The 22,060-nt window shown below is 45.5% G+C and overlaps 1 protein-coding gene across 19 annotated transcripts in view; it reads right to left on the bottom strand.

The window, feature by feature from the left end:
* The window catches only part of plekha6 (pleckstrin homology domain containing A6), a 77,332-nt gene that overhangs the window by 4,917 nt on the left and 50,355 nt on the right, over positions 1-22,060 (bottom strand). For 3 of the 19 annotated variants that reach the window (XM_085776641.1, XM_085776649.1, XM_085776637.1), the window contains 19 exons: positions 12,240-12,433; positions 11,164-11,724; positions 9,678-10,164; positions 9,290-9,376; positions 8,330-8,383; positions 8,052-8,132; positions 6,812-6,883; positions 6,571-6,651; positions 6,297-6,446; positions 5,738-5,833; positions 5,471-5,582; positions 5,246-5,385; positions 3,497-3,673; positions 2,756-2,828; positions 2,472-2,575; positions 1,464-1,622; positions 976-1,128; positions 619-752; positions 359-507 (listed from right to left, as the gene is read on the bottom strand). In XM_085776641.1, coding sequence (XP_085632767.1) covers positions 359-507; positions 619-752; positions 976-1,128; positions 1,464-1,622; positions 2,472-2,575; positions 2,756-2,828; positions 3,497-3,673; positions 5,246-5,385; positions 5,471-5,582; positions 5,738-5,833; positions 6,297-6,446; positions 6,571-6,651; positions 6,812-6,883; positions 8,052-8,132; positions 8,330-8,383; positions 9,290-9,376; positions 9,678-10,164; positions 11,164-11,724; positions 12,240-12,433 — 3,064 coding nt within the window. The remainder of the gene's footprint in view (positions 1-358; positions 508-618; positions 753-975; positions 1,129-1,463; positions 1,623-2,471; positions 2,576-2,755; positions 2,829-3,496; positions 3,674-5,245; positions 5,386-5,470; positions 5,583-5,737; positions 5,834-6,296; positions 6,447-6,570; positions 6,652-6,811; positions 6,884-8,051; positions 8,133-8,329; positions 8,384-9,289; positions 9,377-9,677; positions 10,165-11,163; positions 11,725-12,239; positions 12,434-22,060) is intronic. The other 16 variants (XM_085776657.1, XM_085776653.1, XM_085776658.1 and 13 more) reach the window with 14 other exon arrangements.

Raw genomic sequence — 22,060 nt, 5'->3', positions numbered from 1 at the left:
CCCGTGCCTTTCAATATAAGTTATTTATCAAAATAAAAGACATGTCCAACATCAGATGTGCATTAAATATTATTTACTTTTTTGACCAGCTGTCCGCGACCCGTCCAGAACGGGTCTAGACCCACTTTTGGGTCCCGACCCACCAGTTGAGAACCACTGGCCTATGTTGTGTTGTTATGTTAATGACGTTGAGTTGATGGTGTTGTGTTGTTGATGGTTTTGTATCGTTGATATTGTTTTCTCGAGTTGATGCTGTTGATGGAGTTGTGTCGATGTTGCTGTTGTGTTTATGGTGTTGTGTTGATGCTATTGATGGTGTTGTGTAATTGCTGGGCAGTCTTGCGGACCGTCTCCTCACCGGAGAGGATGCGGCTGCGTCGCGACGCCTCAGCAGCCAGAGCACAGGAGATCTCGATCCTCTTCTCCTGTTCCTGCAGCTGCTGCTGGGAGGAGCCAGGAGCTCCGCCCTCCACCGGGCCGTCCAGGACGGGAACCATGTTCTGTAAGCTGACGGACGGGAAAAAGGATGCGTTCAGATAAGTCACAATGAACACACAGTGTGGTTCAGACAAAACATGGAGATCCAGTGGCGCAGCACAAAAACAAAATCAGACCCACTTGGACTTGGCGATGAGCGTCTTGATGCGCTCAAGTTTCTTCTGCTTCTCCTTCTGCTCCTCGGGGCTCAGAGGAGTGCTGTCCTCCACAGCCACGTACCGCTCCGGGATCAGGACTTTCTCAGGAGCCATCAGCTACAACACACGGCACACACAATGCTCACAGGTAAATAAATATAGCCTGTAACTATCACCACTTTCTACCCCACTTGTCTCTGGGGCGAGCCGTCATCACATCGTTAGTTAATCTACTCTCAGTGCTGTAGAGCTGGAGCTCAGGATTACTCATCTGTCTACAAGAGCAGACATGTGGAGGATGTGAGAGCAGAGTGAGGAGGTGGCGTGTCAGATGACTCACCTCTGCGCCAATGTCCAGGTCATAACGATCTGGTTCAGCCCGTAACCGTCGGAGACGAGCAATTTCCTCCCGAGGTGATTCCTGACCTGGACCTCGAACCGCCGCCTCCAGGTCCTTGATGTCAATCTCATGAGCTGTGAGCCGCCTGCGAACCTGCCCACACACACACACACACACACAGATGCACAAACAGATAGAGTGTTAAAATCTGCTGGATTCATAGACACCGAACACTCTAGCTGAAGGATAGAGTAAGTCATCCACTTGGCAGTTGTGTTTGTTGTACATGATGGAGGGTGAGTGTGTGTCTCTAAGGTGTGTGTGACTTTAAGCTGCTTCCTGTATGAAATGTTTGATTGATGCTACCTGTTTTATGATACAATGATGAGCAAGTATCATTATTTGAAGAGTAATCAGGTCAGGTGAACATCTAGACTATCAGCACATGTTTGCATTCTACAACACAGTCATACCATGGTCGATCCTACCACTCTGTAGTTGGCTGGAGACTGGCCACCTGACAGGTTTAGACTCCGCCTCTTGTCCCTCACAGAGCTGCTCTGGTTGCGGCGGATTCGCTCGTTCTGCTCCTCTACACTCATCTTGGACTTCACCTCTGCAGGAAACACAGCGCTCTTCGGACGCTCCTGAGACAGAGGCAGCACATAGACATTTTAACTCAGGAGGGCACACAACAGTCGGAAAAACCAAGTTGCTCTCTGAGGTTCTGGTCCTGCTGTTTTCTAATGATATAAACAAACTAATAAGACACAGGATACATTATTGGAAACAATCAAACATTATAAGTGTGTTCTTGATTTCCCTCAAACCCATCCCTCTTTTCATATGCAACAAAGGTGCAAATGATTCTTGGACAAGAAAGAACCACAAAGAACCCACTATTCTGGAAACAAATTGTTGAATGGAGGTATTTCATCTCAGTTCAACAGCTGCCAGTGAAACTGTTGAAGAGAGGGCCTTAAAGAGTCTCTGTCAAGGTCTGCTAGGAGACAGGAGCCAGACTTTACAACTGTTGAGTGAAAATGATCTATAGACAAGACATCTCATTTGGTTCAGCCATCACTTTCTGCAACGACTTAAAATGGCTACACCTTTTTAGACCGTGACCTCTATGGATGTGGCCCCTGAACGTGACACAGCTAATGTCTACTGTAACCGTGTATGAGCCACTGTGTATGAAATGTTGTTCAGTCTTGATTAGTGACACTGATACTTGTGTATTTACACAACTTTTTTCTGATGATCATTACGTGATCGGATCACCCAAGATAGATGTTAATACCAGGTCAGGGCTGTGGTAAATGCCTTTATTGTCTTATGACAATAAGACAAAGTGATCTGTGCTGTCAAACCAGGACTGGGTCTCCTACAGTCTGAGTACAGATGGTTTTGTTTGAGGGCTGAGGTTACAGATCATTGTAGTGCTGTGGTTAAGACATTTGGGTAGGACTGACATGAGGTTTAGGTCAACTTACCCTGGAGAGTCCATTAGGCACTCTTCCATTGTGTCGGGACATTCGAGTAGAGCTGCTGTGTGTTTCATCTGTGGGGGACTTGGTTCTTGGAGGAACAATGCCAACTGTAAAAGAGTGTACAGGACATATGATGAGAAGCTTGGGAAGACGAGGGGGCTCGATTCTCAGAGCTGTGTCCACATCCTGCCAATCTCTGTGGATGTAATCACTGTCACGGCACAGAAATCCTCCATCAGGGTCAGAAGTTCACCAGCTGAGAAAAATGTGATCTGAAGTTGTTGTACCTTTATTCATAACAGACTGCCTCTCCTGGAGCTGGTCCTGCATCTCATTCATGTTTTGTTCTCCATACTTGGCCTGTAACACAGAAGACTGACATTAATCTCATGTCATCCACATTACAGATTGAGGGAATGTGTCAGGTTAACAGATGAGACCGATGCATCAGCTGATGCATCATGTGTTCAGAGATGTTGCGTTAAAAACACCTGGTCTACTTGTCACAGCAGGAGTTAAACATGACCAGCATCAACGGCAGTGATGCTTCACACCAGTATCACCTGGTCTCGGTGACCAGAGGGACCACAGAGTCCAGAAAAGACCCTGAGATCTTCTGGAGAACTTCTCCACACAGACCTTGAGGTCACATGACGCATCCGTCACTCACTGATATGTTACTGTACCACCATGTCACTGTGTTTCACTGAGTCAGTGCAGTACTGGCTCACAAGCGCTGGCAGTGCAGTCTGGGTTTAGGTACAAAACAACACTTTAGATATACACATACAGATTTTGAGCTAGAGGCTTTAAAAAGAGCAAAGATTGAGCAGCCATGTCTGGAACAAGGTCTGTGGGAGGTCAGAGACAGCTGATGGAGACAGTGTGATACACAGTATGAAGAGGTTTGAAGCGATGACGGAGCGGAGGACGGTCTCTGGTGAGCTACAAGGTTTGGTATGATGTTCTGACATGACGACACTGGACAACAGTCAGGACCACATGGAGGGGGGGAGACACCCAAATACCTTTCTGACACGAGGATCTTCACCATCGAGGTAACCGTCGTCAAGGCCCAAGCTGCGTAGCCAGGCGGTGCTGTCAAAGGGCAGGGGGGGTACGGAGGGAGGAGAGGTAGGGGAGGCGGGGGAGGGCTCCAAAGGGTAATAGGCCCTGGGGAGGGGAGGCCTTGGGGGAACACTTTCCTAGATTACCATAAGGCCAGGAGAGGTAGGGAGGGAGGGAGGAAGGAAGGAAGGAAGGAAGGGAAGAAGGAGAAAGGGACAGGAGGAAGAGAGAGTGCTGCACATCAGGAGGACTGATAAAAGCCAGGCAAAGTGCAGAGCAGAGAGGATCATGGGAATGATTACGTGGAATGGGGTCTTGATCCCATGTTAAGGAGTTAGATGTGAAAATGCCGGAGGGGTCCAGTTAGACAGACTCTGACCGCCCACTATACCTGAGCCTTCTGTTTCTATTAAGAACTGACGTCGTTTACAGGTTCAGCTCAGACGTGTGGAGTTTTCTGATCTGCCTCTCAGGGACCACGACCACGAGGCCTCAGCTGGACTCTACCTCACATTGACTGTATTAACTGTTTACTATGTAAATTTCTCAGAGTCAGACTGAAACTACAGAGCCACAGATGATTAGTCCTTCTGTGTGATAGGATAGGAGCTCAGACTCCTCAGAGGCTAGACCAGCATCTAAAAGGACCATTTACATACAGGGACAGGTTCAGACCACTAATTATGTGTGTTGATTATAATCTGGGGGGAAATATTGTTCCTGTTTTTTTTTTTCAGTGTTAAATTTGATGATGATGATAATAATGAGGATGATGGGGATGATGATGCTGGTAACTGTGGAGGTCACAGTCTTTAAAGATGGCTCTGCATGAACACTCTACCTGAGTGGTTCTTGGGTGAGTCAGACTGTGTCAGAGTACTGATCACTGAATCTGAAATATCGAGGGTCCCCTGACTGTTGGGGTAAGTCAGCGGTCTCATACCTGGACCACCATGACTCGGTGGCTGCTGCGGCGTGTCCGGGCTAACACCTTTACAACAAGGGGTTGAGCGTACATGAAGATCTGGAGCGTAATTTAGTGATACATCAGTCTGACAGTCTGAGTTTTGGAGAAGCAGGATCTGGGATTCGGGCACAGACCAGTGTCTGTTGGAGGACTGGTTTCTGACGCCACCATGGTCTCTTACTGAGGGCTGAGACTGATGAGAGTCTGGATAAACATCTTTTCTAAGACCAATTCTGACCTCCTGGATGCAGCTGTTTGAGGACCAGCTGACAGGGCGGACCTGGACTGGGCCTTGATGATGACTGGTGTATCTGGAGTCTCGGTATTGTACCTGGAGAAGACAAATCTGTTCTTCTGCTCTGGCTTTTTCTGGATTTACAAGCTGGTCAGAGTCTGAGCTGGTTCTGTGGTTCATGTTTTGGTCTACCTCCTCTATCACAGGGTCTAGTCTACCCAGGGACTCCCGGTGATTTTGAAAAGCATGATAGGACTGGGGACCGGTGTGCTCATAGTTGTCGCTGCTATAGTAATTTACATGTTCTGTGTGCAGGCCTGTGTCAGACTCAGTGTAACTCTTGGGTCTACACCTGGGCTTGGGGTCAGCTTTGAAATGAGGCACTACACAAGACCTGGGACGGGGTTTAGGGCTCGATCTTCTACGCACTTCAGGGTTAGTTCTAGAGTCTGAATACACAGGTTTTGGGTTGGGGTCAGGCCCCAGCTGGGTGTGTCCGGTGCTTACCTCCGGGCCCAGCTGTTTGGTGGGGGAGGCCTGGGAGCCGGGCACTGGGGAGAAGGGGCTGAGCGGGCTGGTGAGGCTTACTGAGCTCAGGGGACTGGCTGGACTATTGGTGCTAAAGGAGCCTGAAGCACCGCTGGCCACTGCAGGAGAGACAGAGGGGGAGGGTGTTAGAATATACACAACAGAGACATTAGTGATTAAAGTAGACCATTTCTTTGTGTTCACCTCTGTGCTTGGCTGTGTCAGTGCCTCTGGAAGAGTTGTTCTTGTGTAGTCCCTCTAAAACGTCCTGGACTCTCCAGAACTCCTTCTGGATGTGTCTTCGGACCAGTTCACTCTGCAAAACCCCCGGGCAGAAAAAGAGGTAAGAGAGAGGAAGATGATAAGTCTCTGTCAGGGGTCACACGCAGACTTACAGGGCCATGCCGTTTTTTAATTTTCATCATGTTGAGCTCAGAGGGCCACCGTACTAATGAGGCAGGTGTCTTTTACCTGTCCTCCTGCATTAAGCTGCTCCCACAGATCTCCGTGGATGGCATTGGCCTCGTCCTCCAATGCTTCAAACTCCATACGAGTAGTGGTCAAAGCCTGAAAGACAAAAACAGCTCATCTTATCTCATCCACTGTTACAACATGCTCTCACATCACTATGGACACATTGTTACAACATGAATGTTACATCACAGTGGGATGAAGGGAGTGATTACACATTACATTCTGTTAATTAGAACTGTGGCACTTTGCACTTGGGTTCTTGTTTTTATTCTTTAATCAGATTTAAATTAGTAAGTACTAATTAGTAAGGCCTATTATTATTATGATTCCTAAGTAAAGCAACTTGCACCAACTGAACAATGATCATGTCTCAGATGCCAATGGTCTATTCTGTCCCCCTTTTAACACTGTCCACTGTGTCTAATATTGTTTGCATGTTTTTCCATATGTTTTTTTTTTCTATGCCTGCAGCACTGTGTGCCTGAGACAAATTTCCCTGTAGGGACGATAAAGTTTATTTGATTTGATTTAATAAACAACAGACAGATGTTCTTACACTGGAGGCCTGGGACAGCTCTCCCCTGATGTTGATCAGCTGGTTCTGCAGAGACTCTTTCTTGAATTGCAGCTTCTCCATGGCCAGAGGCTGGTTATGGTACAGCTCCATCTCCTGGTGAGTGGCCACTAATGCCTCCTCTAGGCTGTCCTGGGAACGGTAAGCATCATCACAGACAGGATTCATTACATAGCATTAGACGTTTCTAGTTTCATGGTGATTGTGAAGCAGCATCAATAACACCTGATGTAACAGCATAAGCAGGGTGACGTACCTTGTCCATCCTCAGTCTGTGGACCACTGCCTCATGGTCTTTCAGAACCCGGTTTTGCTCACACAGCCGGCCCAGGAGTTTCTATTTCAGACAGGACAGAGAGAATTTGGATGCAGATGTACACATTTAGATGCATGACTGTGTGTCCGCATACGTCTTCCATGTATTAAAATGCGGGTGGAAGGATCAGAGTCATTGTTATTGTTTGTCTGTTTCTAATGTGCAGTATTGAGCCTCTTACACTGGTTTCAATCTCATTGAGCTTCAGCGTGGGGTGCAGCTCTCCTCTGTAGACATCATGGAACGGAGGTACCTGTGAAAACAAACAACATCATCATCATCCTCATCCTCCTCCTCATTGTCATCACGATCACCATCATAAGTCAGACAGCTCAGACACCAGGTGCTCCTGTTCTTCATTCTGAGGAGTGTCAGGACAATTTCTGTGTAAACACAGTAACTGTCCGCAAACAGATATTGATTCTGATAATGAATACCTGATCATTACCACATCTGTAAATGTGACAGAAACATCTTGGGAGTGTGGCTATAAGTAACTGAAGGTTGTCACCTCCCCAGGACACACACACACACACACAAACACACACACACACACACACACTGAACACAACTGTAACATCCACATGGAATATGATGGAGATAAACAGCGATGTCTGAGACCAGTCATCACCAGACACCTGGGACATGATGATGAACACGAGTTTATGGCTGTGACTTCTAAATAAATAATTTGTCATTGATTTACTGGTAACACAAATCAGAGCTGTTGTCACACTGGTCAGGACCGGTGAGGGGCTGGTGTTATTGGTGAGGGATCTTCAGGCCTCAGTGCTGATGTGCTGTCCTAGAGTGTGTCTCATTTTCCCTGATTCATCAAGTCCAGACAGCAAACACGTGACAGTGGGATGGAGCTGGGGCGAGGCTGACCCCACTTCAGACCGCACCATGGTGTGTCTGAAGTCTGCACGATATGAAATACAATTTCCAAAAACACAAACAGTTCATGAGTGAACTGTTTTTGCAATAAAGGGGAAGCACGTTGTGCCCTAATTGGGGTTTGACTGCAAGGGTCTCTGTGTGGGGGAGACCTCAGCAAACAACTGCTGACAGACGTTACGATGTGTCAGTGTTGGGAGTGGTCAGGGAAAATCGATATCCCAGCGAGAGACCCTCACATACATGAGCAGACACCCCTCTGACCCTGACCCATAGCTGGATTGATGACATGATGGACAACAACAGTGTGGACCACATGCAAAACGAGACAAGAAGAGAGAGGCAGGCTTGGACAGGTGTGGAACATCTGGTCTGTTAGAGGTCTATATCCAGGCAAACTGGACTGAACTGGACAAGTCCCAAAGTCTAAGAGAGTCCAGCTGTTTGACTAGTTAAGTGTCACAGCAGCAGTGCTGGTGCTGCGGCTGAAGCCTGCCTCCCTGTGCTGCTCTCTCCTCTCTTACTTGAATACAGAGCTTTGCTGATGAGGACGAGCGCTCCACCATTCTGGTAACTGAGCCAATTAGACGGTTTCCCTCCAGCACCTGAGGATTCAGCTCACAATTACAGACACCTCACAGCAAACTTGAGGAAATACACCGAAGCCAAGTTAACAATGTGTCTTCACAGCTAACTCACAGATGAGCATCATATAGGTGACACATGGGGGGGGTAGGTCACAGGGGTGGGGGAGGTAGGAGGGGTAGGGGGTTCACGTTGTGTTATGTGTCTGTGTCCCTACCTGCTGGTCTAGGTAGTCCAGGTTGCGCTGGAGCTGAAGGTCTAATATGTCCTCCTGAGCCAAGCAGCAGTAGCACACATGAAAGCAGACAAACATACACATAGTACAGACGGATGGCTCAGAGACACTGCAGCAAAGCACCACACACCCAATCACACTGGATGCCCATGGAGGACACACACATGCTACGAGGCCTATCTTGGATCTATCTCAGAGCACCTGCTAACACACATACCCTATCTGCTGCTTATATCTGGCAATACTGGCTTCTGCCAACATCTACTCACACCTGCTAAGATCTCATATAGACCTATACTAACTGGAAACATTGGTTAACATCAGCTAAACAATGCACCCAGCTGTCTGCTATCCACTTATATCTGGCAATATCTACTGGCTTATGTCAACATCTGTCAGCTAACATCACGCTACATTACTATCTGCATATCTGCCAATATTTACTAGCTTCTAATATCTGCAGCTATACTATATCCGGCATTATCTGCCAACACCTTCCAACACCTGATAACAAGATCTAACAAAACTTTCAGGTTTGGCTTGTTTTAAGTCTTCCTCTTATTGGGTCTATGGGTTCTATTTACTGGTTAAAAAAAAAGAAAAGAAAGACTGCTCCACCTCTAGGCTACATTATATTTTTGGCATGTATCTCCCATGACACTGAACTTAGATGCTTGGGGGACTCCATAAAGGTCTCGATTTTGAACATTGTACACACACAAAGACGCACAAACAGACAGACACACGCAAGAATGGCTCCAGCGGTGAACAGATCATCAGATGTAAAAAGGGTTAGGACAGGTCAACAGAGGATAGGTGTGAAGGAGAAACCACACAGCTGTATGCAGCTGCACAGCAAAGCTACACATGCCACTACACTGACTGCGTGAGTGTGACTGTGTGACTGTGTGACTCTGTGTATTGCACATCAGTGGCACATACCATTTTACTGTGGATGGAGGGGGAAACAGGATAGTTATGATGGTACAATCCTTGGCTTAAGGACCTCCTGTCACCAGGGTAGTCGTACTGAAGGAAGGAAGGAAGGAAGGAAGGAGGGTTGGTAGGTAGGAAAGGAATCAAGGACAGGAGGAAGAATGGAGATCAGAATGAGTGAAAGTGTTAGGATGGAGTAAAGTTGAACACGGAGACAAACATCAGCTTTCACTACTTTCACACACAATGACTGACAATCTGTTGCATGAGGTCATTTACAAACCTTTACTCCAGGCTCTTAAACATGATGCGAGATGTTAATAATAAGTTTAAACTGTTTAAACAGACTTAAGACGCTCCACAAACGCACAAACACACACATGCATCCACTGACCTTGGGTGAGCTGAGAGACCGCCTCAGGCTGTAGACCGATGGATCGGCGTAGATCATGTCGTCCCTCATCCTCCCAGGGAACCGGTCAAAACGGGCAGACAGGGACCGAGCTGGGGAGGCAAAGTTGGGGGGCACGGGGGAGTAGGGTCCCCCCGATGACGAGGACGGCGACCGGGGCACAGACCTGGAGCGCGGCTGTATGGACAGCCGCCTCATGGATGTCTCCATCCCACTGTAGTATTGCGGCCCCCAGGAGTCCCTGGACATCGGGGGTCCGTACAGCTGATGGGGTCCGTCCCTCAGCGAGTGGCGCTTCTCCTCCACGGTCCATCGTCGGTCGTACCCCCCAACGGCAGAGACGGAGCAGATGCTGTCAGGCCGGACCCCTGGTGGGTACAGAGGGTACTCCTCCACATACTGGGGGCCACCGGGGTAGCCGTAGTAGTCAGATGGTACCCCCCGGTTCACTGTGTAGTAACGAGAGGGGCTGGAGGGACACAAGGAGAAATGTGATGAAACAAATTTGAAAAAAACAGGCTGAAGTTAGTGTCTCAACCAGCAGCTATACATTTATGGAGTTAGTTTGTAATGACATGTTTTAAGTTGACCTTTGTAATAAAAATAAAATAATAAATAAAGTAAAAAATTAAATTAAATTAAAGTCAAATCTGTACAAATTTTTAATTGCACTGATCACTAAAGCAGACATGATGGGGCTTTTCCAGCTTTAACATCACAACTCCACACTCCCAATAACAGATTAACCCAACAGAGAAGAAAACCCTCAGAGAGAAACAGGTGTTCTCCAAGCCTGGGAGGCGCTATAGAGTCCCACTGGCCAAGGGTTTGTTTAAAAAGTATTTCATCCCAATACCACCTGCCCCCTCAAATCAACCAGGTAGTGAACACACATAACTGTACTTAGAAAACGTGTACCTTAATTGTGTTTTATTCCCATTTGGATTTTATATTTTTAAAGGGGATGTATTACGGAAATATTACTTTTTGAAGGCTCTTTAACATATATTTGGGTGTTTGATTTGCCTCCCGGCCCCCAAAATGTGAGAATTGACAAAAACAAATCTGTAATTGTCAGGATCCCGAGGCTGAAATCCATGTGGTTTTACGAGCTGTTCCCTCGGTTGTCATCCAATCATGTCATTAGTTTTTGAATTTGCATTATACCACCCCTACCTGTGAGTACCAAGGGGGGCGGGGCGGGGTGAGCATTTAAAGGGACAGGCACTGAAACCAGCCGTTCTGAACAGGGCTGTTTTGAGAGGATGACAAGAACTGTGATGTTTGATCCTTGGGGTATTTGACCGAAGCATGTCACAGACATGTCTTTGAGACACCTGGGAACTATTTTAATTTGTGGAAAAGGGGCAGAATATGTCTCCTTTAATATACACATCTGTCTATATGTACGGTGAGACGACCATGGTGGATAATAAAGATTTATTGTATTGTACTGTATTGTATCTACCTGTTGAGGTCTTCCTGGGAGGCCATGCCCCGCCGCTGGTTGACCCACTGCTGCAGCTGGGCCATGGAGCTCTTTCTCTGCGCTACTCTCTCAGGTGCGGTCCTGGGCACAAAGCCCCTCCTCAGTACCACGTTCTCCTGCTGCTCCCTGGGGTCCTGCTGCACCGGACCACCGCCCCCCTCGGGGTGTCCCTGAGTGGCACGGTGTCCACTGTGACTCCTGGACGGAGGCTGTTTGCTATTGCTGTTGTTGGACATGACGTTGTTGGGGCCGTGGTTGGCCCAACCATTAGGATGATGATTTAGATGGGGGGCTGGGTCGGGACCTGGTCCTCCCCCCTCGTCTTCACCCTCTGCCCGTCTTCTGTCGTTCTTTTTTCCCCCCAGGTCGGAGCGGGGAGTAGACGAGGGAGGAGTCTCCAGGCCTACACCGTTAACCTTAGGGTGTGTGGGGGGGTCACTGTCAGTTTCATTGTGGGTTTGTGTGTGTGGATGCTGCTGGGGGTCCGGGGCGTTGGTCACCATGGTGTGGTTGAGATCAGCTGGGGTTTCTGAGCTCGTTCTGTTGAGGGAAACACAGACAGTAAAACATTAAAGAGACAGGAGGAATGACCAGCACAGGAGGTAGATGTGTTAAAAGAGTTTCTCCTTCTAATGAGACCAGATGAACCAAATGATCCATTGCTGCCCTTCAGCTCCATTTCATTTTTACATTGTCTCAGGGAACGACAAGAAACACTGGACAGGTGTGTGACTCTGGTATCCCTATTGACAAATCTAAAATGGACATAAACCATGGTCTGTCCGTCCATGTGTCTGTCTTCTTACAGTCATCCGGTGTAAATGTTTAACAAATGGAAGATGGATAAATTGCATTTCTAACGGTGCTGTGTCCTGCTGCCATTTGCAGTGTCATTCCTAATACAACCAACAGATGGCAGTAGAGTTTAACTTTCAAATCCCCTATATTGTAACTGGGTTGCACTGTACTGTATGTACTGTGTGTCTGTGTGTACCATAAGTACTGTGTAACTGTGTGCCCTGTACGGTGTGTCTCATCATGTATGCGGTCGTTACCTCTGTGTTTGCTGGACGTTGACCTGTGCAGCCTCGTTCATGGCTGTGATCCACTCCTCCTGCTCCTCATGGCTGTCTGCGCTGAAGTAGTACGTCCTGGTCCCAGCGTGCTCGGCCTGCATGCAAAACACAACGGCACCCTTCAGCTCTCCCTCCTCACCCTCCTCTTCCTCCTCCTCCTCCTCCAACCAAACCTGCAGAGGGACACAGAGGCAAGACAGACAGCACATCAGTAAATCAGCTCAGACTCCAACATCTTCATCATCTTCATCAGCACAACTTCATCCCCTCATGCAATGAAAAAGCATGACAGTGAAGACATCAGGCTCAGTCTTCTCAGAGTTAGAAGCATTGCATCGTAAGAAAACATGTGCAGATAAACAAATCCTCAGTCTAACAACACAACTTAAGTCTCTCCATTGGAAAGATTGTAGGTGGAGTGGGGAAGCCTTATCCTAACTGAGCACATGTGTAACTTCAAAAAGGGAATAAGTGAAGAACCTGGTGGGATTATTTAAAACCTGTTCCCTGGAAACACTTATGTTGTGTTGTATTGTGTTTGTTAGTCTTTTTGTTGTCTTATTTATAACAATGTTTTATAAAGCTGCAGCATGTTTGTCTATTTGCATGTGTTCTTCTGAAGTTACAGTGTGTTGAGCTCTCAGGGCCACGGTAGTCCTTTATGAGGAAGTGCAGAGACTCCCTGCACTTGTCTCTTAAGGGTCAAGAAACAGGCACAGTCAGAGTAAGACTTGAGATAATACTTCATAAATAACCTGCACTTGACTTGAGTTTGTAAAATGTTCTTTTTATCATTCTGTCTGGTTCAAACCCACCTGCTTGAGTCACTTGATTCATTAACTTGGAGAGAACACTGCTGTTGGTGACATAATCAGCAGCAGACATAAAATGTTTTTAATGATCTACTCAGTTTCCCACTAGCTCTCAGTCCTTAAATATCCTCTCAGATCTCTTCTTATGTCCTAAAACTCACATTTTAAATCATGACAGTCCCACAAAAAACCCAAACTGTCTCCGTGCAGACATGCAGACATGCAGACATGCAGACATGCAGTGCACACATTATAATCATGCAACAGTGAGTAGAATAAAAACAAATCCTCAGTGCACCTACTGTTCTCTCTGCCACACCAGGGGGCAGCGAGGACCAGAAGACCTCAGGAGGAGGGAGAGACGACAGTGAGGGAGGGACAAGTTAAGGCTTGTGGTGTCAAAGGTCTCATTACAAAAACCCTACTGTTACTGTAATGTTTTCATTGTGAGATGGTTTGTGATATGTTAATCCACTGTGAGGAAACACGTCTGGCTTTAAGGGAGAACCTGCACATCATACACAGCTCACTAACCAAAGTCTGTCCTCATTTACTGGTGTAAAAAACCCAATCATCTCAGCTGAGCGGTCACATTATGTAACATGTACTGTAAGCAAGCTTCAGAGATGGACCACAGGAGGGCAGCAGCACACACTGAAGTACCACTCAGTCACCTTCAGGAGGCATCAGCTGTGACCAGAAGCTTCAGATTCAAAGATGTGTGTCAGTGACTGAACACCAGCTTCAGGCTGCTGTCACACACACACACACACACACACACACACATGTTGAGCACATCAACCCTCAGCTGCAGGTCTTATATCAGTGTGGAGGAGGATTTGTCTCCCTGCATGAAAACAAATGATGATCTCCTTTACCGTTCATCATCCATCATCATGGTAGTGACCATACAAGGCTCGATTTATTTACACATGTTAATTCCTTGTATGTCCAAGTTGAGATCAGCATCAACCACAGCCACTCACTGCAGTCAGTTCAATTATAAGGTCAGATGTTATCCTGTTAGATCAGCTGCTCCACATCAAACTGATCTCATTTCAGACTCATGTGAGATATTCCGGTGCGTCCATGTGTGTGTGTGTGTGTGTGTGTGTGTTTAGAGGGAGGTTTGCTGCCGTACGTCAACAGAAGGAAATGATGTCACTGTTCGAGAGGAGTCACTTCCTTCCACGGTGGAGCTCTGTGAGGCTCCACCTTCGGCTGTGACATGAGGAGATGCAATTGGCTGAAATGGCTGTATCATATGTGGGAGCAGTAACCTAGCAACAGAGGTGGAGCTATGGGAAGGATGCATGTGTGTGTATGTGTATGTGTGTGTGTGTGTGTGTGTACATGCATTTGGTTCCCGTCCCTCATTGTCCTTCCTTTGTTCACACAGGAAAAGAACGACGGAGGTGACGGTTCATCATCATCACCACCATCATCATCACCATCATCATCATCATCATCATCATTGCATATAATGAATCAGAAAGGTAAAATTATTGTCATGATTGATCATATTTTCAGGATGGGAAGGAAAGAACAAGACTATGAATGAAGAGAAGGGGTGAAGGGTGGACAGATGGAGGTAAAAAGTCAAAACTGAATGTAAGAAAAAGGTGAAAAGATGAAGATAAGATAAGATAAACTACTCTAATACACCACAACACCTGTTCCAGATCTCAGGATCAGGAAGTGGGACGAGTCCAGAGTCACCCAGCAAGAACAACAATGCGACTCTGTGCTGCTCTGGGTTGTGGACATCACTTTATTCAGAGACTGTCCTCCTGTCTGTGCAGCAGCTTCACACATATTCAGGTTTGACCCTGTGGTCCTGGTGATTATGATGGGAGCACACAGGGAATCATCATGTGTTGATGAAACACAAGAGAGCAGTGTTTGTTTCCTGTTTTATACCAACAGCATTAATAAAGAACTTACTTCAACCTAAACCAAACAAAGTCCTGTAGATTTGCATCCATGTCAGAACAGAACAGACCACGACTGTTATTATTGATGATGATGATGATGATGATGATGATGATGGTGACAGAGGCATACGGTGTGTGTGTATGTTTACACTTGGAGAACACGGTGTATCTAGTCAGGCTTGCACCCAGCTGATCAGGAAATGCAAACACACACACACAGGATTATGTTTCACTCACTGCTTCGTCTGAGCCACAACAATAATTCAGTACAGTCATCTAAAATACTTGCTGCTGATTGGCTGCGAGATGTCATTAAGAATTTACAATGTGATACAGTCCATCAACTGAAGTGACAATATTCTTTGTTCTACCTCTAATTTCCACAGAAGACCAACACAGCAGCTTCTCTGTTCGTCCTCACACTGTATGCAAACCAACAGCAGGTGTCTGGTGGAGTTAGTGAAAGGTTGTGTTTTTGTTAGATGTTCATTAACACATTACTACCAGTGTAAAATGGCTGTGTCACACTGTTCTGAACTGTAAGACTGTCTTATCCAAATACAACATATGAACAAAAAAACACAGATTAACTGTGAACATTAAAAGGATTCATGCTCAGTTTTATTTTGTTAGGGTCTGAGCTTTTACTCTGAAGGTGTTATGGCTGAGATATGCGTGTCTCTTCACTCCTCCCTGTCACATTTAGCCTCGGTTAGAGGTGGACTGTTTAACCTCTGTGTGGAATGTGCTCCTTATCTATACAGGTCAGTCACGTTACTGACACTTTATAAAGCTACAGTCATGTTGCCTTCAGTCTGTATGTGATCTTTTACATCTTAGTGTCTTAGTGTGTCGTGTTGTGTGGGTTAGCTGAACGTGTGCATGTTTTTGGTGAAGAGTGAACTAAACGTATCAATGTGGTTATGCTCAATCACCAGCGGTTGGCGTTACTGCACCGAAAGGCCGTTTCCCGACCGCCAAAGTAATATTGCAGCAGGCGATTTATGCTTCTTTGCTTAGCTCTGGAAATTCAAACAAACAGACAAACAGCCCCTGGTGCTGCTGAGGCCAGTACATGTTCACCAGTTAAACACTGTTTCATACAACTGTCATTCGGCTCATGTTATGTTAGTCTATTAAGTGGTAGGCTACAGGACAACTACAGTATAAAATATAAAATAGAGATAGAATATATAAAAGATAGCATATAATGTTGGGCTAAGCAATTGATCTAAGTATGAAGTGTGGCCACCACATCTCAGAGGTGCACACTTATAACAGTTTCTGACGTCAGTCTGTAAGACTAACTTTAAACAACATAGATATCTACATGACTTTACCTTCCCACTGTAAAGAACACGATGTATTTGCCCTATAGACAGTTTCAGAGAAACCAGCGTACACCCTGATCTTTGTCTTCATGTCTAGAGATAACAGATACAGACGGACTGTGGGTGAAAAGGCAAAGTCTGCTGCACACATCATTTGGACTGCACTGTAAATTATGTAGGTAATGTGTTGGCATGGCAACCATGCATCCACGTGGATTAGTTGTTGTGGTGGTTTGCATCTATCAGAGAAGTCACTGTCAGAGGAAATTGTTTACTTACTGCACACACACACACACTTCAGCATCAAGTTCTTTCTCTGAACATACAGTTTGTTTGTGTGTGTGTCTGTGTCTGTGTGTGTGTGTGTCTCTGTCTGTGTGTGTGTGTGTGTGTCTGTGTGTGTGTGTGTCTGTGTCTGTGTGTGTGGGTGGGTGCGTGTGTGTTTATCTAGCTTGCCAAATCCAAGTCAGGAAATGCTGTCAATGCAGCCATTCAGAAAGAAGCAGCACTGAGAGCCATTGAAAAGCTTCCTTGGTCTCTCACTCTGTCTCACACGCACACACAGAGCAAGAGAGAACGAGAAAGAACAAGTACACACACCTCCTACGTGTGTGTTGTATGCACACTGTCAACTTGGCTTTGTTCAGTCTGCGTTGTTAATCACTTCTTTATTATGTCATTTATTCATCAGGTAACACTCACTGAGCTGTTGACTTTCACAGGTGGAGCATTAAAACTCTTCTTCCTCTTACACATGGACAATGTAGCCGTCTTTGAAAAGCAGTGCTCTTAGTTTTTTAACACAAAGTTATTTCTTGGTCATTTTGTCCTTAATTAGGATAGATCTGTGAGAGATGGGCAGGAAAGTCAGGGAGAGAGAGCGTGGATGACATGCAACAAAGGACTGATATCAGTTATCTAAATAATTAATTAGGTCTAATAACGCAGTGAAATTAATTGTTGTGTCATTATGCAGGTCAGCATAGGAAAGAAAAGTCATATCCATCACCTATATCAAACACTTGCAATGCTATGAGACCAACATTTGAAATATGGGTTTGGCTAAAGGCCAAAATACAGAGGGTGGATCCACCAGCTGTAGAGAAGTAGGTGATAATGTGACGTAGAGCAGATATGTGAGAAGATATGATTTACACCTCGGTGATAACCTTCACCTGCAGATTAGATCTCAGCCTCAGACACAATCTCAGACTCATTCAGAAAGATTAACAAAGTTTCTTCATCAATTTGGAGGGTTGGAGGGTGTGGAGGGTTTCTGCCTCTTCAACCCTCCACACTCAGCCGTTCTTGCATAGAAGCCTTAATTCAGGCTTTTACACATGCTTTAATTCAGGCTTTAATTCAAACTATAATTCAGGTTTTAACTGTGGTTTAACTTGGGAATTAACTCAGGCTTTAAATGACCTCTTTAAATGAGCCTGACCTCTCACCTCCGTCTTCAGATTGAAGTAATTACAGGGTCACATGGTCAAACAGCCAGCAGAGCCAAAGCCTCCTGGGAGTTTTTGTGAGGTTCAATTAAGCACTCAACCCTCTTTACACCACGAGTTTTCCCCACGTCTGTGTTTGACGGAAGGTTTGGGGAGTGAACACCCCGGTCAGTGACGTGGAGACCAGGAAGCAGAAACAAAAGCTCAGATGAGTGAACTCAGCCTCCTGATAACTGTGTTGAACTGTTTGCTGACATGAAGGGTGAAGCTAAGCTCCAATACACACCCACACACACACCCAGAGGTGTAACCCAATGACTCTAACTGTTGACACACCTATACACACACATACACACACACACACATACACCTGAAGCCCTGGTTTAATAATTGACCTAATGAGATGAAGGTATTTTGGTCTTTTTAGCAGTGATACTCAGACCTGGGGTAAAAAAGGGCTGATGTGAGACATGAGACAGATTCCTCTGCTCTTTGGATGTCTCCTGGCTATTCAACACACTACAGTCATAAAGTGAAGGTACGGGTAGAACAGGTTCCAACAGCTCTGTGTTTGCCGCTGAATGAAAACAACACTCCTGCAGAGCAGAGCTCCCTCCAATAGGTGAACCACTCGGTTTGCTGGAATAGATTATCAGAGGTTGTTTGGATCATTGTCAGAGCCTCTGATCCTGCAGTTACAGACGAAGGGGCACGATCAGGAGCTGAGTTCAGACCTGGCTGCTGCCCTCTCTGATGTGTGTTCCTCTTTCAGGCTACAGATCCACATTGGACACGTGGTCAAACAAAACTCTGCCTCTGTCAGAGACTCTGCAGGCTGCAGTATAGTCTGACTCCACTGATACACCTGAGAATTACACTCAATTACATCCAATTATCTACAAGATAAAAGCCAAATAGCAAAATATAATTTCTGGGCCAACCTATGCCTGGGTCTTTCCCACGTACTTACACATCTGGACAGATTCCAGGTGGCTGACAGCCAGAAAGCCTCTGGTGTGTGTGCCAGGATTGTTGTTTTGTGGAAGTAGTGTTTGATAAACATGTATAGGCAAACAGTCCAGATTAAATGTAATTTATTACATCCATATACCTGGCCACATGTTTGATTTATTCTTCTAAGCTTCATTTTTACGCCCCTCTGTCTCACCATCTGCACACTTTTCCAAGGCTGGAGAGTCTCAGTGCAGTGGTCCAACCTGGTCCACAGGAGGGTCAGCTGACACATCAGGGGTCAATGTCCATATTAAAGCCTGCACAGGTGCCAGGCTGGGGCTCAGTGGGGTCAGCCCAGTACAGCTCCAGAGAGGTTGGCATGGTCAAACTCAGTCCTGCATTCAGTTTATGGTACAACAGAGACACTGGAACCTGAAGGCCCTTTTACAGACATCGGAGTCTCATCTGTTATTCTTTGCTTTCCAAGCCAGTCACCAAGCACCAGAAGCTATGAATGAAAAAGAGGTTTATCTGATGGAGGAGGTGAGAGAGCCATAACATCTATGTCTCCAGCCATCTGTATAGCTAGTATGTTCGAGATGAGGACTTTGTGTAATAACTACAGCGGTTCACCTTTGTTTTCTCAACATGTTTGACTAACCTGGGGGTTTGTTTACTGTCTGACTTTCAGCACAGTTCAGATCAACACCGAGAGAGGAAACCTACCATAACGAACTGGATTCATCCATTTCACTAGAGACACACTCAGACATTTCCAAGGTGGGTGTTGTTGAACAGAGGAAAAGCTCTGTCTTTAGAACTTGTCTTTATCCAACTGGTGTGTTAAAGTCAAAGTTGTTGTTACAGTCTCGGTTCACTGTACGTAAAGGCGTCAGTCAAATGTTGAACCAAATACCGACTCTACCTCTGTGGGTCACTTTTAAGGGATTGGACGGCGATCACCAGACAAATAGGTGAGGCAAGCTGGGGCAGGCCCAGCCTCTATTGTGCCCCAAGGCACTCCATCCAATGAGAGAGAAGATGAGGAGCCCACCTCAGAAAAACACACAGTGGCCAATGTTCACTGACATTTATCTGCCATTATGTAAGTGATAGGTGCAGTGTGTCACCTGTCTGTACACGCTGAAGCATAACCACATACCACAGTCAGACGACAAGACTCTACACAACAAGCTGCTGCACAGAGGGTGGAGGACGTCTCTGGATCCTGGTCTGAGCTCTTAGGGACCCTCTGATCAGACTCTTTTAAGACACTAGTCTAGTGTTTTTGATTAATGATCTTCTTAAACTGTTTTAGCTCCGCATCAGAAATTATTTCTACACAGAATTTAACACCCCACTTCAGAAATGTAAGACCTGACATACCGTATATATGTCTGATGACTGATGTTGACGTATAATCTTTAAGGTGACATATAATTATCCCATATACAAAATGTTGGATGGATATACGAAGACATACAAGAAATACTCCCAAAAAACTTACATTATACATATACATTATACGTTTTTAGTATGTTGTGAAACCGTATCTGTTAACAATATATTTTTATTCACATGTGCAAGTTTAATAAAACTGATTTTAAAGGGAACAACCACAGTCTGTGGTGGTTTCCTCCCATGTTATTTTTATCTTAATGTCCCTTGGTTCCTGTTAAAGCAGTCTGAGGTCCTGGTCTGGTCCCAGGTTGAAGTGGGTTAACCAATGTGGGTTCTGAGATATTTGTGGACTGAGGCTGCCTTGGGACAGTAATTTATCTGAGGCTCTCTACATTTTCTCTGGTTTGTGACTCTGAATCATAGTTCTCATGACCCCGGAGCAAAGTTTAATCTGAACTAGTCTGATTCATAATGATGGTAATACAACCTCCACATTCCTCAGTATCTTTTCTAAAGACCTGATCCTGAAGAGACCTGAGGATAGTAAGACCTGAGGGCCGTCAGACCTGATTTTAAAGGGGCCTGTAGACCATCCAACCAGATCTCAATTGACCCAAAGACAGTCGGACCTGATTCTAAAGGGGCCTGAGGGCACTTACAGAGAAATGTATGGAGCTTGTAGTTTGATTGTGCTCTGTGCTCTTCAACAGAAGCTTCTCCTCTGACAGAGTTAGTAACAGTATGGATGAGCCAAACAAAACAAGGCTGTAAAGTTGGACTGGTGAGTAAGTCTGATTTTTAACTGTGATGACATTTAACATCTACTGTATGTCAACCGCTGTAGTCTCATTTAGACACTGGTGAGCAACTGGCCTGTTGCCATGTTTGACCTTTAACGAGTCAGCACTGGACTATATTAACTGATGTGTTTTAGAGGAAAACATGAAAATGTCCTGAACCTGAGGTATTAACCAGAGACATGATTTCTGCCATCCAACCATAAAACACAACACGCTCAACAAACTCAGGGAACAGGAGGATCTAACACGTGTGTTTATGTCCGGGTTAAGGAGTCGTTCCTGAGGCGTAATAATTAAAGTATTACCAAACAAACGTGCCCAAACAGACTAAACAAGTCACCACATCACAGACCACCGTGACCTGAGGGGGTCAGGTTCAAGCACAAAGTGTCACAGAGGTGGAACAGTTTGAGGCTGCACTCAGGCGATCGCCCGCTGCAGGTCTGATCAAATCCTAACAACAGTGATTCAACAGTGAGACTGGAAAAACAAGGTGGAACGGTTTGTCATACACAAACCAACAAAAGACAACACCAACAAACGTGTTCAAATGGAAAAAACGTTTGATCCTCACTTTGAGACGTGGGTCTAATAGGTTTACCAACCTACTGTACAACGGTGGTTTAGAAATTATATTATTGTAGTTGTGTGATACATTGAGTCATTTTTTAATTTCACCTAACACTGTAGTACAACAAGCGGCTGTTACCTGCAGGAATTAGTTACTTCTCACATCACATTAAGAACTTGTTTATAATTAACAACCACAACCACAATTAACCTGATAGACTCATAGACTCATATACCCTGGCAGCTGCTGACCAGCTTGAGGGTTTAAGTTGTCTGGGATGGACAGTGTTAGGTACAGTGGTTATCCTGGGTATAATGTACTTGCTTCATTGTACAAGCCTCTGATGGAGTCAGGCTGTCACTGTCAGCTTGATCACTGCTGACTCTTATATCAGACCAACTCGAATTCAAAGACATCATGTTTTATATTTACCTCCTTTTATCTATTTTTAATTTCCTCTATTGTATTTATAACTTCTCTCTTTTTTGACTTTTTTTTTTTTAATTTTGATTATCTGCCTTGTTCTCTGGTGTTTGAACCTGTGTA

This window comes from Trachurus japonicus, chromosome 5 (assembly GCF_045865225.1).
Source record: "Trachurus japonicus isolate A0001 chromosome 5, Traja_1.0".
In the NCBI taxonomy this organism is placed as follows: domain Eukaryota; kingdom Metazoa; phylum Chordata; class Actinopteri; order Carangiformes; family Carangidae; genus Trachurus; species Trachurus japonicus.
This window is presented reverse-complemented; position numbering and strand designations above follow the sequence as displayed.